Raw genomic sequence first — 24909 nt, 5'->3', positions numbered from 1 at the left:
CATGTGGCCCTAATCCTCTTCCGTACATATAGGCTGAAAGTCTTACTAGTTTTTTGGGTTTCAGTTGGAAATAAATGCACAAACCTGCATTCTGAACAGATGTTTTCAGTTGGATATATATGGACGCTAAAAACTGATTGTCATCAAGACCTGCAGACACACAAAGCAACAATGACGTGATCATAACGTGTTTAAAATGTCGTGGAATCAGAGAAAAACCTGAAAATCTGGAACCTTGTGTGACGTGTTTCTCACCTAAAATCTCATTCTTTGCACATGTACTGTGTCATTAATCCTGGAAAATTATGTAAATATGTTTTTTTTTCAACAATAAAACATTTTAACAAGAAGCATTTCATTTCTCTTCAAGGCGGCATGTATGAATGAACATATATCTTTTTTTTTTTTCCTACTTTAATTATTTTGTTCTCTGCATACATTATTAAACTTTACATTCTTGTAGAAGTATTCCTGTATAATGGTCAGATACAACATGACAACATCCGTGCTTACGGAGTAGTTTGGTCCCATTCAAACTGTCAGACAGACAAACTTTGGCAAAGAGCTGAAGTAAGACAAACAACAAAATATGCAGATAACAGAACTTATCTGGCCAATATGTGCCTTGATGCCATAAAGAGTTGCACAAAATGCTTTAACAAAGTAACATTAAACCACATTAAATGAATTATTCTTGGCACACAGTGACCTTTAGTCCATCTATTGTCAAACGTCTTTTGGAAAAACTTCACCTAACTCAGTGAAGTGAAGAGCGAAAGCTGATTATGTAACAAAACTTCCTGAGTTAAAAAAAAACAACACAGAGCTCAGTGTCTGAACATCTAAACATTCAAACAAACTGACGCCGCTGCATCTGAGGCCCTTTCAGGGACGTCCAGTCTGATGAAAGGCGACTTTTGGCTGAGAATGCAGAGAGTGATTGTTATATTAAGAGAATTAAAACAAACGGCGACAACTGTGTGTGGTGTATGTGTGTGTATCTCTTTCATGGTTCAGAAAGGCACTTCTGAAATTGTGCAAAGCAGGGAAAAAGTCTGTAGAGTGTTTCAGTCTTTGGTAGAGATGTTTCTGATACTGAAACATGTATCAGAAAAGCCTCCGATACTGCCTAAAATGCTGGTATCAGTAAGTACTGGTCCGATATCACGTAATTTAGCCCTGAAGAAAATCTACTTTGAAGCAGGTTACTTATGTTCTTTTTACGTTATGATTCACTGTCAAACTTGATGGTAAAAGAAAGTTCTATGGCGTTCATTGTTTGTTCATGTTTCACAAAGAGTTTAACCTGAGCCAGGCCGACAACAATGATAGAAATCATATCACATCCATACAAGGATAGTAGCCTAGTTTACAGCTGTTAAAACATAGTAAAATATATGTAATTTTAACACACTGGTATCGGATCGGTACTCGGTATTAGGGACAGACCGATTATCGGGTCGTATTTTGGCAGTTTGCAGGTTATCTGTAACGGCGTTGTATTGCCTGATAAGCGCTAAAGTTAATGATTAAAAAGTGTGCTACATTGGCTCCGCTACAACCCTGTGTATTTAGCGTATTAAAGCTTCAGTGCGTAACTTTTTGATATTAATGAACGTCCGTTACATTCAAGCCATTGCCAAATCAGCTCATCATCATCAGCTCCACACAACTCTCTCTGTATTTCTCAGTATGGCTATGTTCAGAAGATTGTGTCGTCCGGCGACTTTTGCGAGCAGAAATCCGAGTGAAGTTAATGACCTCTTCTGAAGAGTCCATCATGTTTTTTTAATCCTCCGTGTCCTCCTTGGCTACTAGCAACTGTGTGGAAGAGGGGTGGGGGGGTGGGGTGCGATCACGGAAGGCTTACATCACATAGACGCACCAACAGTTTTGTTGAAATTGCATCAAATTCATCATGGGGGCAGCAAAAATTACGCACTATAGCTTTAAATAATTGCATAAAGCATTAAATCAAAGTTTCGCGTTGGAGTTTGTAACATTCCAAAATCCTAATTTGGATTTAAAGATTTACATTTTCATAGTAAATGCATATTGGTTCCAAATATCCATTATCGGTTTCATTAACTACTAATTATCGGTATCGGCCTTGAAAAACCACTATCGGTCGATCCCTACTCGGTATCGGCCGATGCACAAATTCAGGCACCGGAATCGTTTTAGGGAAGCAAAAAATGGTATCGGACCATCTCTAGTCTTTGGGCCTGGCTGAGCAGAAGAGCTTTGGCACTGTGGCTGAGTGAAACAGGGAGCGTGACGATACGCAGGATGCAGCTTCCAGGCTCCAGACTCCATGTTGGAGTCTTCCAGATTGGCCCACGTGTCGCCCTTTGGACTCCAGGGGGATGCTGACGCTTGTTTGCAGTTTGGTTACAACATCGATAAGCTCTCTGGCTGGCGGTGGTTGGAGCCGCCGCCGCCCACCTCCGTCTTGTTCTCGGAGGTGGAGAAGCTCTGCCCCCCCCCTCCTCCTCCTCCTCCTCCTCCTCCTCCTCCTCGGGACAGCACCATCAGCGTGTCCCCCGACATGCCGCCGAACTCGAAGGCAAAAGTCCCGTAGAAGAGCATGATGAGCATGCAGTAGAGCCACTCGAAGATGGCGGAGGCGTGCTGCAGGGCGAAGCTCTCCTGGCAAAAGAAAACTCCGCCTGGTGATCAGAGGTTAAGGAGGACAACGGTTACAGCCAGGTCAGCAAATCTCTCTCTCTCTCATGGATCCAGACATCCCCACATTTGCAGATCTGAGGTCTTCATAGATGTGATTTTTGAAGACATCTTTTGTCTTATTTTTTGATGTATGAGCGTATTCATGTAGTGAGACTTTTTAAACAGAAGTGGCTTGTAAAAAAAAGCTGATCTGTTGTTTTGGGAGTTGGGGACACTCAAGATACAGTTTAATTATCAGGGATTTCAGGTCAGGGGGCCCAGATTTGATCGATGGCTGTGTGATGTTCTGTGTTGTGTGTCCCTGTCCGCTTTGGACCTGCACCGGGCTGGTTTGGGGGTGGGTGGGAGAATTGAAGGGAAGTGACACACTGTTTTCACTAAGCTTTGTTCATAATGGATTGTGTTGTATATCACAGGCTATAAAAAATTGAATAAAAAAAGTTGAAAAAAAAAAAAAAGAAGTCGTCCAGATGGTGGACATTTGGATTCAGGAAGGGGATTTTTTTCTCCAGCAGGGGGCCACGTAACACAATTTACGCCGGAGCATCACAGCCAAGATCATGCAAGCAAACAAAGCACACTGGCAGTGGGGAAAAGTAATTAAGTACATTTACTCAAATACTGTACTTAACCCTCTGGGGACTGAGGGGTTTTCAGACACATAGATGATTTTGGCGGGCTCTGATATTGTTGTTCATTTGAACAAATGTAAGCAGTATGTTCAGCTACAATAATATCTGAGTAGAGAGAATAGAGTAGTATTTCATTATTGTACTTAAAAAAAAGAAGGTAAATACACAAGTTGTAAAAAGTAGTTTTAGAAGTGTCCTGGAATTTGTCTTACCCATTGTGACAAACTGTTTTGATCACTTGAGGTAATTGTGTAAAGTCTTAGGTGTGTAACACGCACCAACACTTTCACCTCTTTTTTGTTTAGTACATTTACTTAAGTACTGTACTTGGGTAAAATTTTGAGGTACTTGTACTTTACTTGAGACTTTCCTCTTTATGTCTACTCCGCTACATGTATTTAGTGCTTGTGTTACTTTGCAGATTCAGATTATTAAAACAAATTCTAAATCAATTCATAAATTATGAATTATAGATCGAACTACCCAGCAGTATACAAAGTAGTTAAAATTAGCTCCACCTTTACCAGCTGCAACACATTAATAATCCAGAATAATATTGTAAACACTGCTCTGCATTAGAAGCACTTCTTTGTGGTATTTTTGATACTTTAAGTATATTTTGATGCTGACACTGTTGTACTTTTGCTTAAAGTGCTCATATTATACTCATTTTCAGGTTCATAATTGTATTAAGGGGTTATACCAGATTAGGTTTACATGGTTTACTTTTCAAAAAACACCATATATTTGTTGTACTGCACATTGCTGCAGCTCCTCTTTTCACCCTGTGTGTTGAGCTCTCTGTTTTAGCTACAGAGTGAGGCATCTCACTTCTGTTCCATCTTTGTTGGGAGTCGCACATGTGCAGTAGCTAGGTAAGGACTACTAGCCAGTCAGAAGCAGAGTATGAGGGCGTGCCCTGACAGTACCTAGGTAAGGACTACTAGCCAGTCAGAAGCAGAGTATGAGGGCGTGCTACACTAGCAGCTAGGCGAGCATTATAACGTGTGTTCCAAAGTGACCACGTTTGTCTCTGAAGTAAAGGCTGGACTACAATAGAGCTGTTTGGAGCAGTTTGTGAACAGTGTTTTCTGTTGGAGATGGTAAGTCCCTTTGGGGTATATATATATATATATATATATATATATATAACACAATAAAGGAAAGGGAAAAAGCCAAAAAGCATAATATGAGCACTTGAAGTAAGATTTGAAATGCAGGAACTACTGGTAACACAGTATTTTTACACTGTAGTTTTGAGATATATATATATATATATATATATATATATATATATATATATATATAGACATTTTGAAGAAATAATAACAGAAACAAAAACTTCTGAAAACTATTTTCTCTCTAGAATTTTGTTTTTGAAATTATATTTTAACTGATCTTCCTCTAAATTCACAGAACAATAGAAGAAAATCCCTTAAATCTTAAGAAAGTGTCGTAATGTGTAAATAGACAAGGATACTGAGCACCAGGGCGATCAGAGCCAGCAGGGCCATCCCCACACGCAGGTGACCCATCCGGTACTCCCCCTGGGTCTTGGCCAGTCGGTAGGTCAGAGCCGACTGCAGACACACAAACAGCATGCTGGAGGGGAACGCCACTCCAGCCCCGACGTAGTGAAGGACCTTGGCAAAATCCACCTGAGAAATAAGAAAAAACGAAGCGCCAAAACAAAGTTAATTTTCATGTTCATGGTCGACGGAAAGACAACACGAAGTTAAGGGTTGGTGAACATAGTCAACATTACACTTGTACTTTGTGTTTAGTGCTAATTAGCAAATGTTAGCATGCTAACATGCCAAACTTAAGATGGTGAACATGGTAAACATTAGAAAGCTCTGTGGCGTTCATTGTTTGTGTTTGTTCATGTTTCACAAAGAGTTTAACCTGAGCCAGACCGACAACAAAGATAGAAATCATATCACATCCACAGAGGGATAGTAGTATACAGCTGTTAAAACATAATATATGACACACTGGTATCGGATCGGTACTCGGTATCGGCCGATATGCAAGTTCAGGTATCAGAATCGGTATCGGGTAGCAAAAAATGGTATCGGGCCATCTTTAGTAAACATTACACCTGCTAAACATCAGCATGTTAGCTTTGTCATTAGCGTGTTAGCCTGAAGCCGTTAGCATTCAGCTCACACAGCACCACTGTACCTAATGCATAGTCTTGTTCTCTTTTCAGAGATCAGTGAGCCATGCATTTTGAGAATGTTAAGTTATTTCTTCTTCACTAACGATAACCATCTCACACGTGCTATAGCTGAATATTGATCTGGCAAAGATGAGCTGATCCCTTTCACAAAGTGTTACTGATCAAATCTTTTTCTAACCATTAACCCTTAAAAACCCTCTGAGCCCTAAGGTTTTATTTTCTAAAAAAGCTTGTGAAACAACCCTGTTGTGCACAGTCAATCTATAAGCGCCATTTTTTTCAGGACAAACTGGGCTATTAGAATATTTGTGCTGCAGTGATGTCACTTCAATGTTAAAAAAGGTTATGGGACCATAAAGACAAATGAAAAAATAAAATGGAAATTGAATCTCACAGATATGTATCGATATCACACACACAGCAATACAACTCAAGCATATCTGCTGTCTAAAACAGTTCTATGTCTTGGGAGTCAAACAGGGAAAAATAAACATAACTTATACAGTGGACAATATATACATTTCTTAAAAGAAAAGTTGAGATGCTTTTGCCCTTATGACATTCACTTATGCCAATACTCAAAATAGTAATGCCATATTTATTGATATCACACACACAGCAATGCTACACAAGCATTTGTGTGGTCTAAAACGGTTATATGTCTTGGGAGTCATCATTATAATTAGAGATGTTCCAATATCGATACTGGTATCGGTATCGGCTCCGATACTGCCTAAAACGCTGGTATCGGTATCGGGAAGTACTGGAGTTTATGCACCGATCCGATACCACGTAAGAAAGCCCTAAAGAAAATCTACATTAAAGTAGTTTATTTATGTTCTTTTTTCGTTATAACTGACTGTCAAACTGGAGACTAAAAGAAAGTTCTGTGGAGTTCACTCAAACACATGGGTCATGGTGACCTAACACTCACTGGGTAATCACTGTTACAATATCATCCGAGAAAGAAGGTTGCAGGTTAGTACAGGACAATCTGCACCAGCAAAATACCATACGGGAGAAAAAAAACTGTAATGACGCCAATCTACAAAAGCAATGACATCCTCTCCATTCTGATGTCTGACGCTGAGAGACAGAAGAAGCAGTCAGTTTGAACCCGACCAGTTTCAGCATCACAGGCAGAGAAAGTCCTTTTAAAACACTTCCTGTGTGCACGCTCATATCTTTCCAAATGCAGCAGCTAGTACGACGATGACACGTCCCGAACATGGGATTGAGTCAACGACAGAGGTGCATTGTGGTGAAATCACAGCCGTTTAAGCCGTGTAATTACAGGGAAGAGACACAAAGAGCAACCAAATGTACAAGTCGGAACAGATTTAAATGTTCCACACAAGCCACCTAGAAGTTCTCTGTAAATGTCTTTCTTCTCTATAAAAGTATTCTGCAAAGAGGAGGCTGCATCCATTTCAGAGCACACAAATTCCAAGTTGTCTCCACCTTCACAACAATGAAATGCAACAAGGACATTAGAGGAAAATCGACCAGTACTATCGTTATTCTGTATATTGTTCGAGATTAATAGTGTAAGGCAATGTTTACAGTGTAGGAGAGAAGCAACGGAGGTTTGTGTTTTTAATATATTTCTCTGAGCAGTATGTCAACAACAATGTCAATGAAACTGAAATTAGCTCTTAGTATCTCCATCGTTTACACGCAGCTGTTCTAGCTGTAGCTAGTCAGTGTTACGACTCCATTATGTGAGCGGTCTGCCAGGGAACTCACGACACATATGATTACGTTTATGTTACAAGGTAGACAATCCTTTTTCATCATTGACGCGAGGAAAAGTATCATAGACGTCGTTCTAGCGTTATGCACAACCATGCTATAGTTAGCCAAGCAAGTAGCAACTATAAAACTTTGAAATTACACAAATAGGCAGAATGACCTGTCAAGAAGAAAGCAGGCAACGTCGGCGTCCCTTTTAAAATCCTCGCTCCTTATGATCTCTTTGCATCTTCAACTCCAATATTAACTTTGGTCTTGTTGCTTTGCCTGTCACGTTGTCGTTTTAATTCTCTTTTTAACTTCCATGGCGACTCCGTTACATGTCCTCAAGAATAGACGCAATCCTCTATTTTCAACAGGCTTTCAAATCTCCCGGCAGTAGCAAGTAATCTTCTCCCCCTGCCTCCCTGGCATTCATCACAGTCAGTGCCACTGAGTGAAAAGCGCGAAAGGCGGAGGTATGTCCCTCTTTGGCTAATGTATTTTAAAGATGAAAGCACTAGATGGCGGCCGTCATTCGAGCGAGTCGCTGGTATGTATTCTGAATGATTCTAAATGGCAGATTCTACGCTTACGAGAGTACTTTGATTAGTTGGTGGAAGTAATTACACATTAATGAGCACATATTTGTGAAAGAACAAAGGGGTTTTTGCTAAGAATCAACTCAAAAAATGACACAATGGAGCTTTAATTTAACCTCTTATGCCAAGAGGGACCAACTGCAGACATCATGCCTTCTTTTTAAACTAGATTTGAAGAGCTCACATCTCTGCGTAATTTGTCGCAGGCTGCAACGACAAATCAGGACAGCGGGAAAAATCAAAGGCATTGACCAAAGAATCTCTCTCAGGCTTCAGGCATGACTCCTGCCTATCAGAGAGTCTGGGAAGAATAAATGTGTGTGTGTGTGGGTTTGGGTGGGTGGGGGGGGGGGTCCTAGGCATCTGGCAGCCTTTAAAAACATGGAGTCTTGGTTGGAACTAGTGCTGAAATTCTAGGTCAATTATCAGATTATTATATCCACACAACATTTATCAAGCAAAAATGCCAAAACTTCTCTGGTTCATGCTTATACAATGTGAAGAGTTCCTGTTTTTTCTCGGGTTTAATTTGATTGTAAATTGAATGTCTTCGGGTTTTAGACTGTTGGTCGGACAAAACGAGCAATTTGGAGCCATCCAGCTGAGCTCTGGGAAATTGGGATGACTGCTTCCTGACAAAAAACATTTAGATCCAGAGGATGATGCAGAATATGATACCGTCGCAGAGTGTGCGATAAGATGATTAAAATCACTTAAGGGAAATAAAAAGGCTGCTTAAGAAATGTGGACAAATTGAAAGAGGCCATAATGAAATCTTATTGAAAACATACTTGATATGTAACAACGCTTCTCTCCTCTCTTTGGCAAATCTTGTTCACGTACTTCACTTCAACATCAACACTCCCAGCTCGGAGATGTAAGCAGCAACGCCTTGTTTATCACTCCGCAGACGGCTGGAGCACATTTTTACAGTACATGGCCTCCTCAAGGACTCCTGCTGCCATGTTTGCTCTGAAGGGAAACACGGGGGTTCATTATGTAAGACTGAGCACACGCACAGGGAGGAGGGCCCCTGCAGCCAATCAGAGAACAACAAGAGGACCACCCTTTAACCGCGAATTGGACGACGGACCCTGAGGATGAACTGTGCAGTGTGTGCCCCGAAATGTAATCAGAGGGGCCCAGACGGAGCAGGAACACACACACACACACACACACACACACACACACACAGAGTTCTGCTTGACTCTGAGCGCTCTCATAGCGTCGTTTCCCGCTGCAGCAGAGAGCACACGACTGTTTTCAGAGAAAAAGCTGTATTCAGCAACTTAAGAGATGGAGATTTCCCTCAGGAGGAAATATTATTGGACTTACATTCATCAGGTGGACACAAACACACACACTTCACAGGTCACCTTTGAGTATGAAGATGCACAGATAGACCGGAGTGAAGAAATACATATGAAAGAAATCCTTAAAATTATAATTAATAACAAATATCCAGTGTCACAAAAAAACATGCAAATGTTCATATCTGTACTTATTCATAAGTTTGGGCCTAAATGACTTTCTAAAACATCCTGTGGAGCATCTGAGCTTCCTCAACCGGTCACTCAACATACTTTTGAAAGTTGACATTTAAAATATCTTAAACATAGTTTTAATTTTCATCCATAACAATGCAATAAGCTCATCATATGTTTTGTATGCAAATCTGAGTCTGCAGTATATGGCCAGCAAATGAATGCAGTGGAGTGAAATGTAACCCACAATAGTACAAGTATTAATTGCAGTACTTGATTAAAAGTACTTGGTTTCTTTCCACCAGTGCAATGCCTAAACACATAAATGCATGCTGAACTACATTCCTGGCAAATAAACCCCCACACTTAGCACATGTTGAGCAGCAGATTTAACACAGCGAGCACCTGAGGCGATGAAAACTCTGTCTATACAGTTCCTGTATGTAAAGTACGCTCCATACATGTACGCACACGTGCTGTAGCTCTTCGTCTCTACTGAAAATCTGTCTGTAATTATCTCATCAGCTGTTTCAAACCAGCACAAAAGGGGACCCTCACACTAATCTTCTTTTTTCAAACGAGTGGTGGACGTTATCACAAGAGCACCTCCTTGAATTGGACTTCTCGATTGTGCTGAGCACAGGAACACAGACACACAACACGCCTTGTTTTTAAGATCATGCTACCGCAGAGAGGCCTGCGAGACAATTTCCAGACAGAACAAAGAAAACATCAAAAGAGATTTGCTTGGAAGGTGTACAAAGTGCTGAGAGACCGTGGGGGGGGGAAGGGCACATCAGAGAGGCGTTAAGCGGAGCGTTTCAAACCAGCAGAAGCAACACTTACACGTGTACTGTTTACCTAACAGCCTTCTATCACGGGTTGGTATCAATCCTGTCCATACTAAGTCTGGTCTTCTGACGTCAACAGGATTGATCAGTCTCATATCGGGTCTTTAGTTTTGTGCACACAAACACCCTTCTTAGAGCACAACAGTGCTTCTTTGCAGCTTTTGTGTGCACAGTTCAAATAATTCACACAATAAATAGTTCTGTATTAAAAATTGCTTTGTTTAAACCAGAGATCTTCAACAGGGGGTCCGTGACCCCTATGGGGTCCACAGAGTTAGTGCAGGGGGGCCGCCAAATTATTAAAAACATTTTTTTTTTTGAAAGTTCCTTTTTTTTTTTTTTAAATGTATGAAAATATACATTAATATGAACCCAACATATTAATAGCAAAGATACATTGGCCTATTTGTGAAAAAATCTATTTACATATTGAAGATAAGCTTACTCTAGGTAACTATGGTAGCCGACGAGCCATATAGTTAAGTTTAAAGATTCACTGTGCCTTCCACATGTATGTTTAATTTTAATACATGATGCATACATATTGACCATTTATTTCCATCAATTCAACCCAGTTTAATATGCAACTCAGTTGTGTACAATATATGTAGTAGGGGGTCCCTACTTGGTCTCTCTTCAGCTAAGGAGTCCCTGGTATCCACAAAGCCCAAAAAATAATCTTAAAAAAGGGTACGTGTGTATCTATCTATCTATCTATCTATCTATCTATCTATCTATCTATCTATCTATCTATCTATATATATTGTGTTATCACCCCCCCCCCCCATCCTTTATTTTAAGGGGCTAGAATTTTGCCCTGAAGGTCAGATGGACAAAGAGCAACTGACCAACACTACTTGTCTCCACTACTTTTAAAACAATTTCCAACCACTAATCTGTGAGAAAAGTTTGAAATGCATTTATGTCTGTGGGCGCAGAAACAAACTGTTATTCTTTCTTCCCGTCAAACGAAATTGTGATGAAATATCTGTAAGGCAGAGGGAGTTGAGGTTGCAGCGGGGATGACAGTGAGAGATGCAGGGAACAATTTCATCTGTTTACCTCTGTGTTCTTGATGTCAGTGAAAATGATTTCCTCTGACCTGCAGCAGAGATTTTGGTTAGTTAAAGAGAAGCAGGATGTTACCTCCACGCTGTTGATGTTATATGGAGGCCACCGAGACCCTCTGCTTTCAGTTGCCATGGCACTGACCCACAAATCATGGGAAGTCTTATCTAACCAGCAAAGTCATAACAGTGCACAGAGAAAAAAAAACATTGAAGTGAGAATAAGGCAGTGTTCTAACCTCATGCATATTTCTAGTAGGCACAGAAGAAAAAGTACATTTGATTGGTATTTTAATACGTTTTAATGTCTAGTTACAGTATAATGGCTTCATGTTACGCTGCTACAATTACAAAATGCCCCGCTGATTGCAATTAGACGACACCTGGTCAACTGCAGAACAGATCAAACATCCACCTCCATTACAAACATGTGCATGTGATTCACAACAGGTGGCAGAAACACCAACATATCTCTCTCTCTCTCCATTATGTAAGATATTACGTAACTTGCATTTTAGAAACTGCTGCACTTTTTTTGCAGGAGGAGGAGATTTATTTATTAATTTGATTGTTTTCATGAAATCAATCCTTGATTTATTTTTTGGAGCTTTTGTATCGTGTGCTCCAACTTATTTTGCCACCATTTCTTTCGGACGTTCTATCAGTTATACCAGACTCCTTTGACAAAAACAGTAATTCTACCTTGCAGAACACAAGAGTAGCTGGTCTACCTCTGCCTCCATCGCTTAGTTTGTGTTATTGGGTAACTCTGGTGTTTTAAAAGGTTAGGAACTAACAAAACTAACAAACTAACTGATGGAGGCAGCGGTAGAGCAGCAACTCCTGTGTTCAGCGAGGTAAAATGACTATTTTTGTCAAAGGAGTCTGGTATAATTGATATAATGCTTCAGTTCCCTGTCGTAAAGGGCTGTCTGACAGCAAGATAAAGTGGTGAAAATATTCTAAATATAGCGTACACTTAAACTGACAAAGATGTTTTTAGGGGTCTAAAATGTGTCTAGCTGCTGCCCCCGTCCACAGCAGGACGTCGCTTAGCTTCCGTGTTGGTACTCCTGTCTGCTTCTCCAAACTGGAGGCGTGCCGACCGCCATCTACTGCAGCTAACACACTGACTCTGGAGAAGTGGCTCACACAACCACACTTCAAAGCATCTGAACTGTGCCTTTAAAGGGATCACCAAAGTTATTACAATTCATTGTGAAGGCCAAGAAATGTATTCAGTAGTCGAGAGATGTCAACCTCATGGTGGCGCTCAGAGGACCGCCAAAGTCTTTAGAATAAATTGTCTGGAAACCACAACAAAATTGTGCAAATGTCATGGCAATTCCGTCCTATTGTTGTTGAGATATATCTTCCGTTGCTAAATGCGGTAAGTCGTATCTAAGGTCCGTCCTATTTACTGGAGCAGTGAACAATGTTTGCATTGCATAAGAACCTTATGTGATGGGAATGATCATTCCAGGTGTTAGTCAAACCCTCAAGTGTTAACAGGGAAACAGTTATTGTTGCTTTAGATTTTGATTGTAAAACACATTAAAATATAAATTGATGGTTTCAAAAAAATGTTATTCGGCAAGTAACCATGGTATAAGCGGAGCCCTTCAAAGTGTCCCTCATCAGGTCATTACTGGACTTCGGTGGAGGCAACCATCTGACGTGTTCAGGCCTCACCGTTGTCCATTAATTCCTGATAATGGACACCTCGTCGGGCATAAATAGTGCGTTCCATTTGTACTCAGAAGTCGGATTTTCCAAGGTCAAACTCTGAAACACGCCCCGTGACCTCGATTTCCGAGCTCGGAACTCGGACAACCTCCGAGTACCCCAAGCTCAAAATCCAACATGGATGCCCTGTGCATCAACAGTAGTGAAAGCTGTAGTAACATACAGTTATTAGCACTTTTGTCTTATTTGTTTCACTAAAGCAGTCGTACACACAGTCCTGTGGACATGTTGCTACGCTGTTTGTATGGGTGCCATGTCATTTCTCTGACGCTCCATTGTTCCGACCTCTCAATAACCCAAAAAATTCCCTTTGGTCTTACAGCCCACTAGTCCGACGTCCACCAGCGATATTACGAATCCCACTATGACCACACCAAGAACCGCCCTTCAATAGCATTTATTGGCCAGGCGTCCATGCTTACACAAGGTAACGTAACCCCATTTGTTCATGCTATCACTATCATCACTCTTGATTGACATAAACAGTGGTGGAATGTGATGTAAAGTACATCTACTCAAGTACTACTTAAGTACACATTTGAGGTACTTGTACTTTACTTGAGTCTTTTCTTTTCATGCCACTTTCTACTTCTACTCCGCTACATTTCAGTGAGAAATATTGTACTTTTTACTCCTCTACATTAATCTGACAGCTTTAGTTACTAGTTACTTTACACATTAAGATTTCTGCACACCAAACACATGTAGTTTATAAAATCTGATGTTTTATTATAAATTAAACTACCCAACAATATAACGGCCTACAAGTCCAGCTGAAATGATTAGCTGATCAAAAACTTTGTTGAGTGAAAGAACTGTTTGGATCGTTTCCAGTTTATAAAATGTGAGGATTTTTATGCATCGAATACTTTTACTTTTAATACTTTAAGTACATTTTCCTGATGATACTTAAATACTTTTTAAGTATTAGTACTTTTACTTAAGTAAAGGATCTGAATACTTCTTCCACCAGTGGACATAAAGCGAATGATTACACAGAAACAGAGACGAGATCTGGGAGTAAAGGTTGACCTCGACGGTCGTTGTTCTGTGAGCCTCTAAACCAACATCATCAACACAAAGAGCTGCAGCTCTTCAAAGTGATTGATCAGATTGTGATTACTGGTGGTGATGGTGCAGTGGATATGACACATGCCTTAGGTGTGGCGGTTCTGGGTTTGATTCCCACAGCAATACACCACTGCAATACATCAACCAATGTGTCCCTGAGCAAGACACTTAACACTCTAGTTGCTCCAGAGGCGTGCAACCTCTAATATATATATCAACTGTAAGTTGCTTTGTATAAAAGCGTCGGCTAAATGACATGTAATGTAATGTAATGTAATAATTACCTGGAAGTTTCCGACCATGATGAGACCGGCACCGCAGATCCACGCGGTGGAGAGGCCCGCCGTGTTCAGGACACAGTTCTGGTGCTTCTCTATGACGTGAGCGTAACGCAGCAGGCCGATCAGCATCACTACAAGAGCAGATGGAGAGAGACAGAAATAAGTCATTCAGTTTGGTAATCACTTTAAATCAAATGTGTTCTATTGCAGGAACTGTGCCCACACTACAAACTGTGTTTGCGTCTGAAATCTCAAACTCGGCGCTACATACTCAACATGTAAACTATCGTTCAACACAAACAGTGTGTAAATAAACGGGAGTGTGTATCTTTTCGGACTTTCGGATTTTCAACGTTACTTCCTGAGAGCCTCCTTGCCAATGAAGACGCATAACCATGGTAACCCCTGCCGACCTCCGCTCTAGCGGCATCGCCAGATAGCGCTTAAACTACATAAAGTAGACCAACAGTCGTTTAAATATGTAGAAATGTAAATTAAAGCGTTTGACGCTACAGAGCTGCCTTTGTTGCAGTCCGTTATGAACGTTGTCGTTACTACCGTATTGCATTGTGGGATATTTATGCCGGTGTAGCGTCCAGATTGCATACTGTAATATTTTACCAGAAATAGTATGCAATTCGGTCGTAGGTTTCGGACGTACTAAAAAAATCTCACATACTGTTTTAGCCTACTAAATAGCATGTTAGTGTAGAATTTAATTTGGGTTGTTCCCTTCTTTTTGCTCGTTGCAGAAGAACGAAAAAAAATCAGAAACTTTTCCAGGAAACTGCCTACCCTAGCTTTAATAACGCTAAGAAAGAGCTCGATTTGCATTGCACATTTAAAAACAATAGTTTACAAAGTGCTTTGACAGAAGAAACAAAAGCACACACACACACACACTCACATAAAAAGGAAAAATAGAAGATGGGGCAGCGCTAAAAAGGACAGAAAACCGACAATTGAATAGCAACAATTGGCGCGTCCACATGATACAAGTAGAAAGTGGCATGAAAAGAAAAGACTCAAGTAAAGTACCTCAAATTTTTACTTAAGTACAGTATTTGAGTAATTGTACTTAGTTACATTCCACCCCTGTACATTATTATATTTATTTACACGTCAGAACTACTCCCCGTTCTTTCAAATTGCCCCCCAGGGGATAAATAAAGTTATTTGAATTGAATTGAAAGGAGCAGCGAGTTCAGTGTTGTGTCTGAAACTGCAGCAGATCTCAGTGTGAGCAGATTCCTGATGTCTGTTTGTTAAACTGCTCCATCAAAGCTTCGCAGACTCCCACGTGTCCACCTGATGCTCACGCAGCTCACATCTGCTGCTCATCACGCTGCAGAGGACACACAGCGACTGTTATGATGTTCATATCGTGAGTCCAGCGGCGAACCAGCAGCAGCCAGCGATAATCTTCACTTGCATAAAGCTTCACTGGAGTTCTGATCTTCTCATGACCACTCACACCACACCTCCCAAACATAAACACAGTATTGTTTATGAGAGCAGGGAAAAATGCTTTTGATGTTGGGGAATTTCCAGAGTGAGGGCTTGCACCAACAGCTTTCATTTAGAGCTGGATAAAGTATTGGAGAAATTAAAAAATTAAGCTGATTTTGTACCAAATTTTAAGCCAATCCATCCAATAGTTGTTGAGATTTTTCAGCTTGGAACAAAGTGGCGGACCAATCGAACAAAGTTGCCGTTCTGTTTTTATTCATGCTGCTAACATGGCTCTCTAAGCCTCTCAAATATAAAGATTTGCTGCTTTTCTTTGTCACAAATGATAATATATAAGATTATAATTTTTTTAGCCTGTTGAACGAAACCAAATAAGTAACTTGAAGACGTCACCTAGGCTTTGGAAAATTATAACATATATTATTTTTACTATTTTCTGCCTTTTTCTTGAAAAATACTCTTGTCTTGCATTGCCAGATCTCTCTCCACAGCACTGGAGTAGTTTCTGGCTACACTGCTTATATATTCTGGGATAGGGGTAAAAACTTTTGTTTGTATTTCTTTAAACCAATCACAACCGTCCTGGGCGGCACTAAGCTCAGGGTAAATTTGTGTTTCATGGTGAAGGCATGACCCACCCTACTCTGCTCTGATTGGCACTAGCACTTGTTGCCTTCGTTGGTTGGATTGGTTAGGTTTAGACATGAGGAGCGATATTGGTTAGGGTAAGGGTAAGAATACCAGGGCAAGCCGATCAGCGGCAGAGTAGGGCTGAATCTCACTTCCCTTATTTGATAGCTCCTCGGTTGAACCGGAAGTCCTTCTGGCCCTGCTTCTTAAAGGCCGCCTCAAAGCTCTAATTCCTGCCCTGAAGGAGTGAGGAGCTAGGATCGAGGAGGGATCTCTGAAGAGCTATGAGCGAGGATACACAAGGACAGCCTTCCCGGAAGCCGTGCAGCTGAAAGCCGTTGCTAACTCCGCCCATACAGCTGACAAATTCACGTGACGCTTCAAAGGAAAGGACGTCTCCTCCCTCTCATTTCCTCTCTCCTCGCATTTCCTCCATCTCGCCCATGCTTCCTTGGTGGGACAAAGACTAAGACATGAGGAAGGGAAGCAAGTGGAGGAACCGGGGATGCCATTTAAGTTAAATGTAGTCTATATCCACACATTCCACTTCCGCTTTCTTTGTGTTGGCATTCTAACTGCTCCAATCTGAGTTTTCTGTTGCACGACTAAAACAACCTTTGAACGTACACACATTCCACCAAAACAAGTTCCTTCCCGAGGCTATTTTGCAGCGGCACCGCGGCTCTGTCCAGCGCTTAGCGCAGCCCAAGACGATTGTGATTGGTTTAAAGAAATGCCAATAAACCAGAGCAGGTTTTTCTCCTATCCCGGAATGCTGTGGACTAGCCAGACCCTCCTCCGCAGCGCTACGATACGTCACAGTGACTGAACATGAACACACAGAGAAACAGTCTGAGCATGTGTAACATATGTCTTTTGCACTTTGTTACATTAAAAACCCAGTTTGAGTTGTAATGAATTTTGTTAGTAATTTTACTTTTATTTGGTAGTTGTAATATGTACATAGTTTATAGTCATATTTTCATATTTTTATAATATTTCATATTAAATAAGTTACTAGGTTACAATATGGGAACATCCCAGCTATAAAGCTTCCATCACTGGGGGAATAAGTCAGACTGCGCTGATAAAACCGGAAAATATGAATGTATAGTTTAAATGAGAGACAGTAAATCCAGAGTAATTATCTATGTGTACATATCCATCTGTGTAATTAGTATCTTTGTGTGAAATAATTTGTAAACTCAGACATTATTTTGGTTCCAATGACGGGGTTATCCGTTTGTAAAGTGTCTATATGTCAGTAACGTCTTGAAACTAGCACTTCGCCAGCAAGCAGTACTTTGTGGGCAGTTGTGCTAAAGTTTGCTTGCTAACATAACATAAACTGGCTGGCAGACACCTCGCAAATAACCTCAGACTTATCACCCCCCAGCGTTATGGCGGTGAAACGCACTGCGATGCAAAGCAACCCCGACGCAGAACTCCAAAAGGCTCACAACGTAGGAGCGACGGCGTAGCTACGGCGTGGAGTTGACGCAGAAGCATAGATCAGCCTTTAGTCTTCAACCATCACACAACACAGTGCAGAGACTACCATCAGCGGCAATAAAAGTGTTAACGGGAACGTTATTAGCTGTATACAAAAGAAGAGAAGTGTGCCCCCGTTACACATGCACGAGGAAGAACCTTATTTCTAAGAAGCTGTTCGCGATCACAACCGATATTTGAAAACATGTGTCTGAACCTCTATGAGTTTAAGAGCATCCATTATTTTCTCTCTCCTGCTCCTCACTTTTCTAAATGAAAAAATGTTGACAACAAAGAACTTGTGTTATGTCTAACTGTAGTATTTGTCCTCAGTTTGCCGTTTGTAGTATTGTGCAGCGTTTAGCTGCCCTTGTGTTGTATTGATGGAAGTTTACAGACAGCAGGGTGTTGTGCAGCGATAAGCCTACGTGATCAGCAGCACTTTGCACTTTATTCATCCACCAAACCCAGTTTCCGCTGAAACACTACATCAAAAAGACTGTTCAAACAAACAAAACAATTATCTAATAATCACTTCAACATCAACCCTTTTCTTCTATAATGCAAGAGCTACACAATTATTTGGTCCTGCAAAATCTGAGACAAATTGTAGGAGTGCAAAACTAAAGGCTCCTTCACACTGTGTGTTTGTGTGTGTGTGTGTGTGTGTGTGCGTGTGTGTGTGTGTGTGCGCGTGGTATGGTTGTGAATTTTGACTTTCAAAGTCAATATGTTTGCTTCTTCAGAAGTGTTGTTGGATGGTCTGGTATATATTGTAAGCCAGGGTTTGAAATTCTCTCTCTAACACTTTTTCCCCCCCCATTCTTCACACAACTATTTCTGTCACTTTTCCGGTGAACGATGGAGTGCAACCATGGCTGGATCACTGAATGGACCTACGGGGCGCAGGCCCAAGGACCCATGGGGTCAGCAGTCCTGACTCATAAAATGTTGCTGAAAAAAACAAAACACAAATCTTTAAATGACCACAAACATACACAAAATGACTACAGAGAGACACACAATGGCTACAGAGTTGCAAAATGGCCACGAAGAGACAAATGAAAAAAATGAAAATAGACACAAAACGATCAAAAACGACACTAAAAACTACAAAATAACAACAAAAAAGACCACAAAGACACGCAAAACAACTAAAAATAGGCGCTAAACAATCATAGAGATGCAAGCCGACTACAAAGAGATGCAAAACAACTACAAAATTACCAAAAATTAGAGGTGCAACGATGAATCGATTAGTTGTCAACTATTAAATTAATCGCCAACTATTTTGATAATCGATTAATCGTTTGAGTCTTTTTTATTAAAAAAAAATAAGATTTCTCTGATTCCAGCTTGTTAAATGTGAATATCTTCTAGTTTCTTCTCTCCTCTGTGACAGTAAACTGAATATCTTTGAGTTTTGGACAAAACAAGACATTTGAGGATGTCATCTTAGGCTTTAGGAAACACTGATCCACATTTTTCACCATGTTTTGACATTTTTATAGATCAAACAACTAATCGAGAAAATAATCGACAGATTAATCGACTATGAAAATAATCGTTAGTTGCAGCCCTACCAAAAATAGATGGAAAATGACTAAAAATAGATGCAAATCGACTACAAAGGGATGCAAAATAGGCTCTTTGGGTGTGGGTGTCTTGTTCCTGTGGGGGACCTCTTACATGTCTGTGCCCAGGGGTTCATTATCTCATAATCCATCATGAGGACAACACTATGAATGTTTTCCAGAAGACTGTCTGCAAATGTTTCCCATTATCTGCATCTCTAAATGACATTGCATCTCCTCCCTCTCTGTGGTGGCCGGCTTTTCATGCCACATTTGATATTAATGAACGTCCGTTACATTCAAGCCATCGCCAAATGATTCGCTGCAAAGCTAATTAAGACTATCAGCTCCACACAACTCTCTCTGTATTTCTCAGTATGACTATGTTCAGAAGATTGTGGCGTCCGGTTACTTTCCCGCACAGAAACTCGAGTGAAGATAATGACCTCTTCTGAAGAGTCCATCATGTTTTTTAATGCATACTAGCAACTGTGTGGAGGAGGGGGGGGAGGCTTGTATCATGTGGACAGCCGACAGTTTTGTTGTCATTACTTAGAATCCCTAATGGGGGAGACAGAAACTACGCACTATAGCTTTAAACACTTTTAATTTCCAATGTGGTCAAACAACATGTCTTAAGGGTGATTTGTGGTTCTGCGGAGGCTCCACGCAGAGCTTTCGCTGTAGCCTACGTAAGTGGCCTGAAGTTTATACTTGCGTGCGTTGGTGTGTGCATCCATCTCTTTAAGAGAATAGCAGTGTGTGTGTGTGTGTGTGTGTGTGTGTGTGTGTGTGTGTGTGTGGTAGAGCGAGTGAGAGAGTGATGGTGATTAGCTTCAGAGTGAGTAGTGACTCTAGAGTCATAGCGAGAGAAACAAAGTGTCTCCTCTGTTCTTTCTGACCACGGTGAGAAATCTGCAGCAGGAGAAGTTAACCCTCTCCTTGATTTCATGTTGTTTATGGAGAAGGAGAACCAGGAAATGAGCCAGGGGAAATGCAACGCTACCAAGCCACGGTCGAGCGGCGTGCGTCGCCGCGACATGTAGTTACATTTTTCAAGAGGTGCACGTCAGGCTACGGCGTAGGGTCGGTGGATCCACGTACCTACGTACGTAGCCACGGCCCAGATTGAACGCAGAAGCATAAATCACGCTTTACAAAACTAGTTCTGTTCAAGCATCAAACTTCAGCTGCAAAACCTGACAGAAAATCAGGGCAGTTCCCGAGATAAGCCGCTCTCTCCATTGGAAATAATTGCTCTGTGCAATGTCGAGCTTGTACATCGTCAGCCTCCAAGTGAAACATTTTTATATGGTAAACTCCTGGAGTGTAAATTCTCAGAAAGAGAAAATCTACTGTACATGCACCAGCCTGCACACTCGGAGTACATCAACCAGAATAGATTAGTTTAAAGTAGTTTTGGCACACAGCAGAGCAGTAGTTGCCCTCGTGGTTAGAGGGTAAATGCGCGTAGGTCATAAAAATGCAACATTATTGGCATATAGAGTCACATTTTCCTTGAGAGAGGGGGTAGAGGGGGTGAGGCGGGACCTGGCAGTGGATTCTGGGGAACAGAGACTTGGCTGGAGCCGTTACAGCTGAGAAAACAAGCCGCAAGTTTTGAGTGCACAGAGCCTCGTTCAACCAAGAGCAGCATGTTGGGTAAATGTGTGTGAGGGTAAAAAAAAAAAAATAAGAGAGCTACATTCTCTGTACACATAGTTGTGTTGATACGTACCCATAAAGGATCCAGTGCTGCAGATGAGGCTGAAAAAGCAGCTTTCAGGTGGCAGGGTTCCACATTTACTGAAAAGAAAACAGAGAGGAGCAGAGGGGGGAGTTAGTTAGTGTGTGCTGGCCTGCAGGCTCAGTGGGCTAAAGTGCGAGTTCAATCGACTTCCTGCAGAGTTCAAATCAGTTCTGTGACCTCCGCGTTTCTTACTGCACTTCCTTAGAAGTAGTCATAAAAAAAAGCAGTGCGACCGTATTTGTGTTCTTACTTACTCTGTGGCATTAAAAACACGCCTGTGTTTTCTTTGAATGTGGTTTAACAGAGAAAAAAAAAGACGTCTATAAATGGAAAACGACAGACTTTCTGGGAGGTCGAGGAAAGAATGACACTGCGATCTTTATCTATAGACCAAAAGCATCATACAAGTGTTTAAGCCATGCATCCACAGCAACACAAACCCCTTGTTCATCGTTCTGGGTGTCGTGGTATGCACGCACTGAGGGAGAAAAAAAAAAAAGAAGCATTTCTAGTTTACATTTTGCGACTCAGTGTGGTGACACTTCAAATAGTTTTGAAAGATCCACTGCACACAACAAAAGCTCTTCTTCCTGTCGAGGTGAAGAGGTCGGCCTCCCCTCCTCTGACAGCGCGCCTCAGTCGGGCAAGTGTGGGCTCATCTCACGACAAACTCTGCAGCTGCTCACCCAATATCACAGCAATGCATCCAATCACTCAATGAGCTTCTGGTACCATTTCTTTTAACATGACTGTACAAACGTCACCGTATTCTTTGTTTGATATGAACATTGAGATTCATAACAGTGAGCTTAGAAGACGGTAACGTCACAAGATGTGTGTTTCTCTCTCTGCATGTTTAACTTCCGCGCTAATCTTACATTTTGCAACGGCACCGTGGCTCCATCCGGCGCTTGGCACCGCCAATGACGATTGTGATTGGTTTAAAGTAGTGCTGTCAGTTAAACGCGTTATTAACGCACACACTTGTTTGGGCTTGCGAGCCGGCCAAAGAGTAGTAGGCTAACGTAACGTTTTGAGTGGATGGCGAGCACGAGACGCCGAAATGGATGCCAATAAGATTCTGAATGGAAAGTTTACTTTTAAAAAGTTGCCAAATGGTTCCATTGACAAGACCAAAGTGATCTGTGTGTGTTGTCGTTGTGAACTGAGCTATCATCGCAGCACGTCCAGTCTGAAATACCACTTGATGGCCAAGCACACAGCTGACGGCCAAGCACACAGCTGATGACCAAGCACACAGCTGATGGCCAAGCACACAGCTGATGACCAAGCACACAGCTGATGGCCGAGCACGCGGCTGATGGCCAAGCACGCGGCTAAGCACACAGCTGATGGCCAAGCACACAGCTGATGGCCAAGCACTCAGCTGATGGCCAAGCACTCAGCTGATGGCCAAGCACATAGCTGATACCAATTCTCCGCCCCCTCGTCCAAGCCAGGCGACAAAAGCACAAAGCAAGCCGATCCACTTTTCCATGTTGATAAGTGCATTAAAATGAGAAAAAAATAATTGGACAAAAAGAAATCAAGGGACATTTAGAATAGATAAAAATGTGCGATTAATTGCGAGTTAACTATGACATTAATGTGATTAATCGCAATTAAATATTTTAATCGTTTGACAGCACTAGTTTAAAGAAATGCCAATAAACCAGAGCACGTTTTTCTTCCATCCAGGAATGCGGTGTGGCATGGGCGATTTTAGACCCTTTTTAGGGGGGCTCAAGATTAGAACCCAAATTGAAACGTAATTGAAACGTAAGCAACTAAAATTGCTGAATGTTAGAACATTGAATTGGGTCGTTATTACTGTGACTTATAAAGTGTCAGGTTAAGTTCCATCATAGTGTCAAAAAACATTAGCTGACGTTGTTCAGTAGCTCAGAGATTATCAGATAATGAAATTACAGATTTAGCAGGGGGGGGGCACCGTGTCACATCTCATCAGGGGCTGAGCCCCCCTAAAGGTCTGATCCTAGAATCGCCTCTGCTGTGTGGAGTAGCCGGACCCTCCTCCACAGCGCTGTGAAGGAAGGTCTGGCATTGAGAGACTAATTTACACTTGGCTTGAGAAGTGACCAGAGGCTGCACAATATTCAACATATTTATAGACTGATAAATGCTCTGTTGCAACCTCTTAAATGTTTTATATCTGTCACTAGTCCATTACAAAGATGCATTCTGTTTTTTTTACTCACTAATGAGAGGCTGAGCTGCGGTTTTTTTTTTTTAAAGAGCAGAAATGAAGCAACTATTTATTGTTAAAATGAATAAATAAATCAAAACTATGGATGGAAACTACAGACCACAGCGAGGCAAGTTGCTTTTTCACTTCATTCGATACCCGCGGTCACATGACGTGTACAATATGTTTTTCTGTTGATATTATTGTTTGTGTTTAAAAGAGAGTCCTCGGTCAGTTTCATCGATGGTTTACCACTGTGGCTTCAAGAAACCACACCACTCAATGTCAACAATGTGCCGTTGTTCGCTTCATTGATGATCACTTACAGGAACCAGACAGCTGCAGTTTTACACAAGAGGACTTTCATTCTGCAGAATGACTAAAACACTGGGGGTGAAGTAGCTGCAGAGGTCTGATCACTGACCTGATGAGTGGGATGTTGTCCAGGGTGCAGCACAGAACTGGACCCCTCTGTAGTGGAAGCAGCTCCTCACACGAGTCATTATAAAGCCTGTAAACACACACGCACACGAACATGCAAACACTCTCAGTCTTAAGATACTGACGGACACAGAGATGGAAAAGTGAAACAATTAACCCTCAAATTTGACCCTTTTTCTAAATTTCCCTCAATTTCCCTCCGTGAAAAATGGGTTTCTTTTTAACTATACCTAATTTTGATTAGAATAGCTAGAATCAACACAAACTGAAAGTTACATATAGCCACTTTTAAAGGTGCTGTAGGTAGGATTGTGAAGATCCAGGACTTAGCCAAAAAATTTGAACATCGACAACTTCTCAGTCCCTCCCCCCTTTCTGCTAAAGCCCAAAACGGTCTCCTAAGCCCCTCCCCCCACAAGGGAGAATGAATGCGTGTGCATGAGCAGTGATTGACACGCAGTTAGACACCCCCCCCTGGCCCTGATTGGTGCATCTGAACAGGGAGCGGTGGATTTTTGCAAATCACACTACAGGCTGTAGGTGGTGCCAGAGGAGCTGGATTTTTTTTTTTTTTTTTAATTACCTGCTTCATGTAGTTCTACTGGAACATAGGGTTAGAGCTTAGATCGGCCCAAAAAATCAAGCCCGAACCTACCCGAGCCCGAGCACGTTGCGTCCGAGCCCGGCCCGGCCCGACACATTAACTGTAATTATGAGCCCGAGCCCGATTTAAACCCGACAATTTTTTTAATACGTGGGCCGTAATAACTGACGTTCAAAACTACAATTCAGAGTTGTTTGAACTACAGAAATCTGTTTAGAATAATACAACAAGGACGAAGCATGTAAACAGCTCTGTTTGTTTAGAATGGAACGGATCGCAAGTGGATCTGAATGAAGAAACGTAAAAAAAAAAAGAAACAATGATGAACAACATATTGTTGTCACTGCCCAAGACTTGTTTAAACTGCTTCCATACCTCCGACTTTCCTCCACACTTGCTCAAAGTTAA

At 41.4% G+C, this 24909-nt stretch overlaps 1 protein-coding gene across 4 annotated transcripts in view; it reads right to left on the bottom strand.

Annotated features, from left to right (window-relative positions):
- LOC116060943 (transmembrane protein 150A-like) overlaps positions 1-24909 on the bottom strand; it is a 39141-nt gene continuing 14232 nt past the window's right edge. For all 4 annotated transcript variants that reach the window (XM_035997277.1, XM_035997278.1, XM_035997279.1 and 1 more), the window contains 5 exons: positions 23881-23967; positions 21239-21306; positions 14339-14466; positions 4801-4978; positions 1-2669 (listed from right to left, as the gene is read on the bottom strand). In XM_035997277.1, the coding sequence (XP_035853170.1) occupies positions 2392-2669; positions 4801-4978; positions 14339-14466; positions 21239-21306; positions 23881-23967 (739 nt within the window). In that variant the 3' untranslated portion in view covers positions 1-2391. The remainder of the gene's footprint in view (positions 2670-4800; positions 4979-14338; positions 14467-21238; positions 21307-23880; positions 23968-24909) is intronic.

The sequence above is a fragment of the Sander lucioperca genome, chromosome 22 (assembly GCF_008315115.2).
Source record: "Sander lucioperca isolate FBNREF2018 chromosome 22, SLUC_FBN_1.2, whole genome shotgun sequence".
In the NCBI taxonomy this organism is placed as follows: domain Eukaryota; kingdom Metazoa; phylum Chordata; class Actinopteri; order Perciformes; family Percidae; genus Sander; species Sander lucioperca.
The sequence above is the reverse complement of the archived record's forward strand: the minus strand, read 5'-3'. Positions and strand labels throughout refer to the sequence as shown.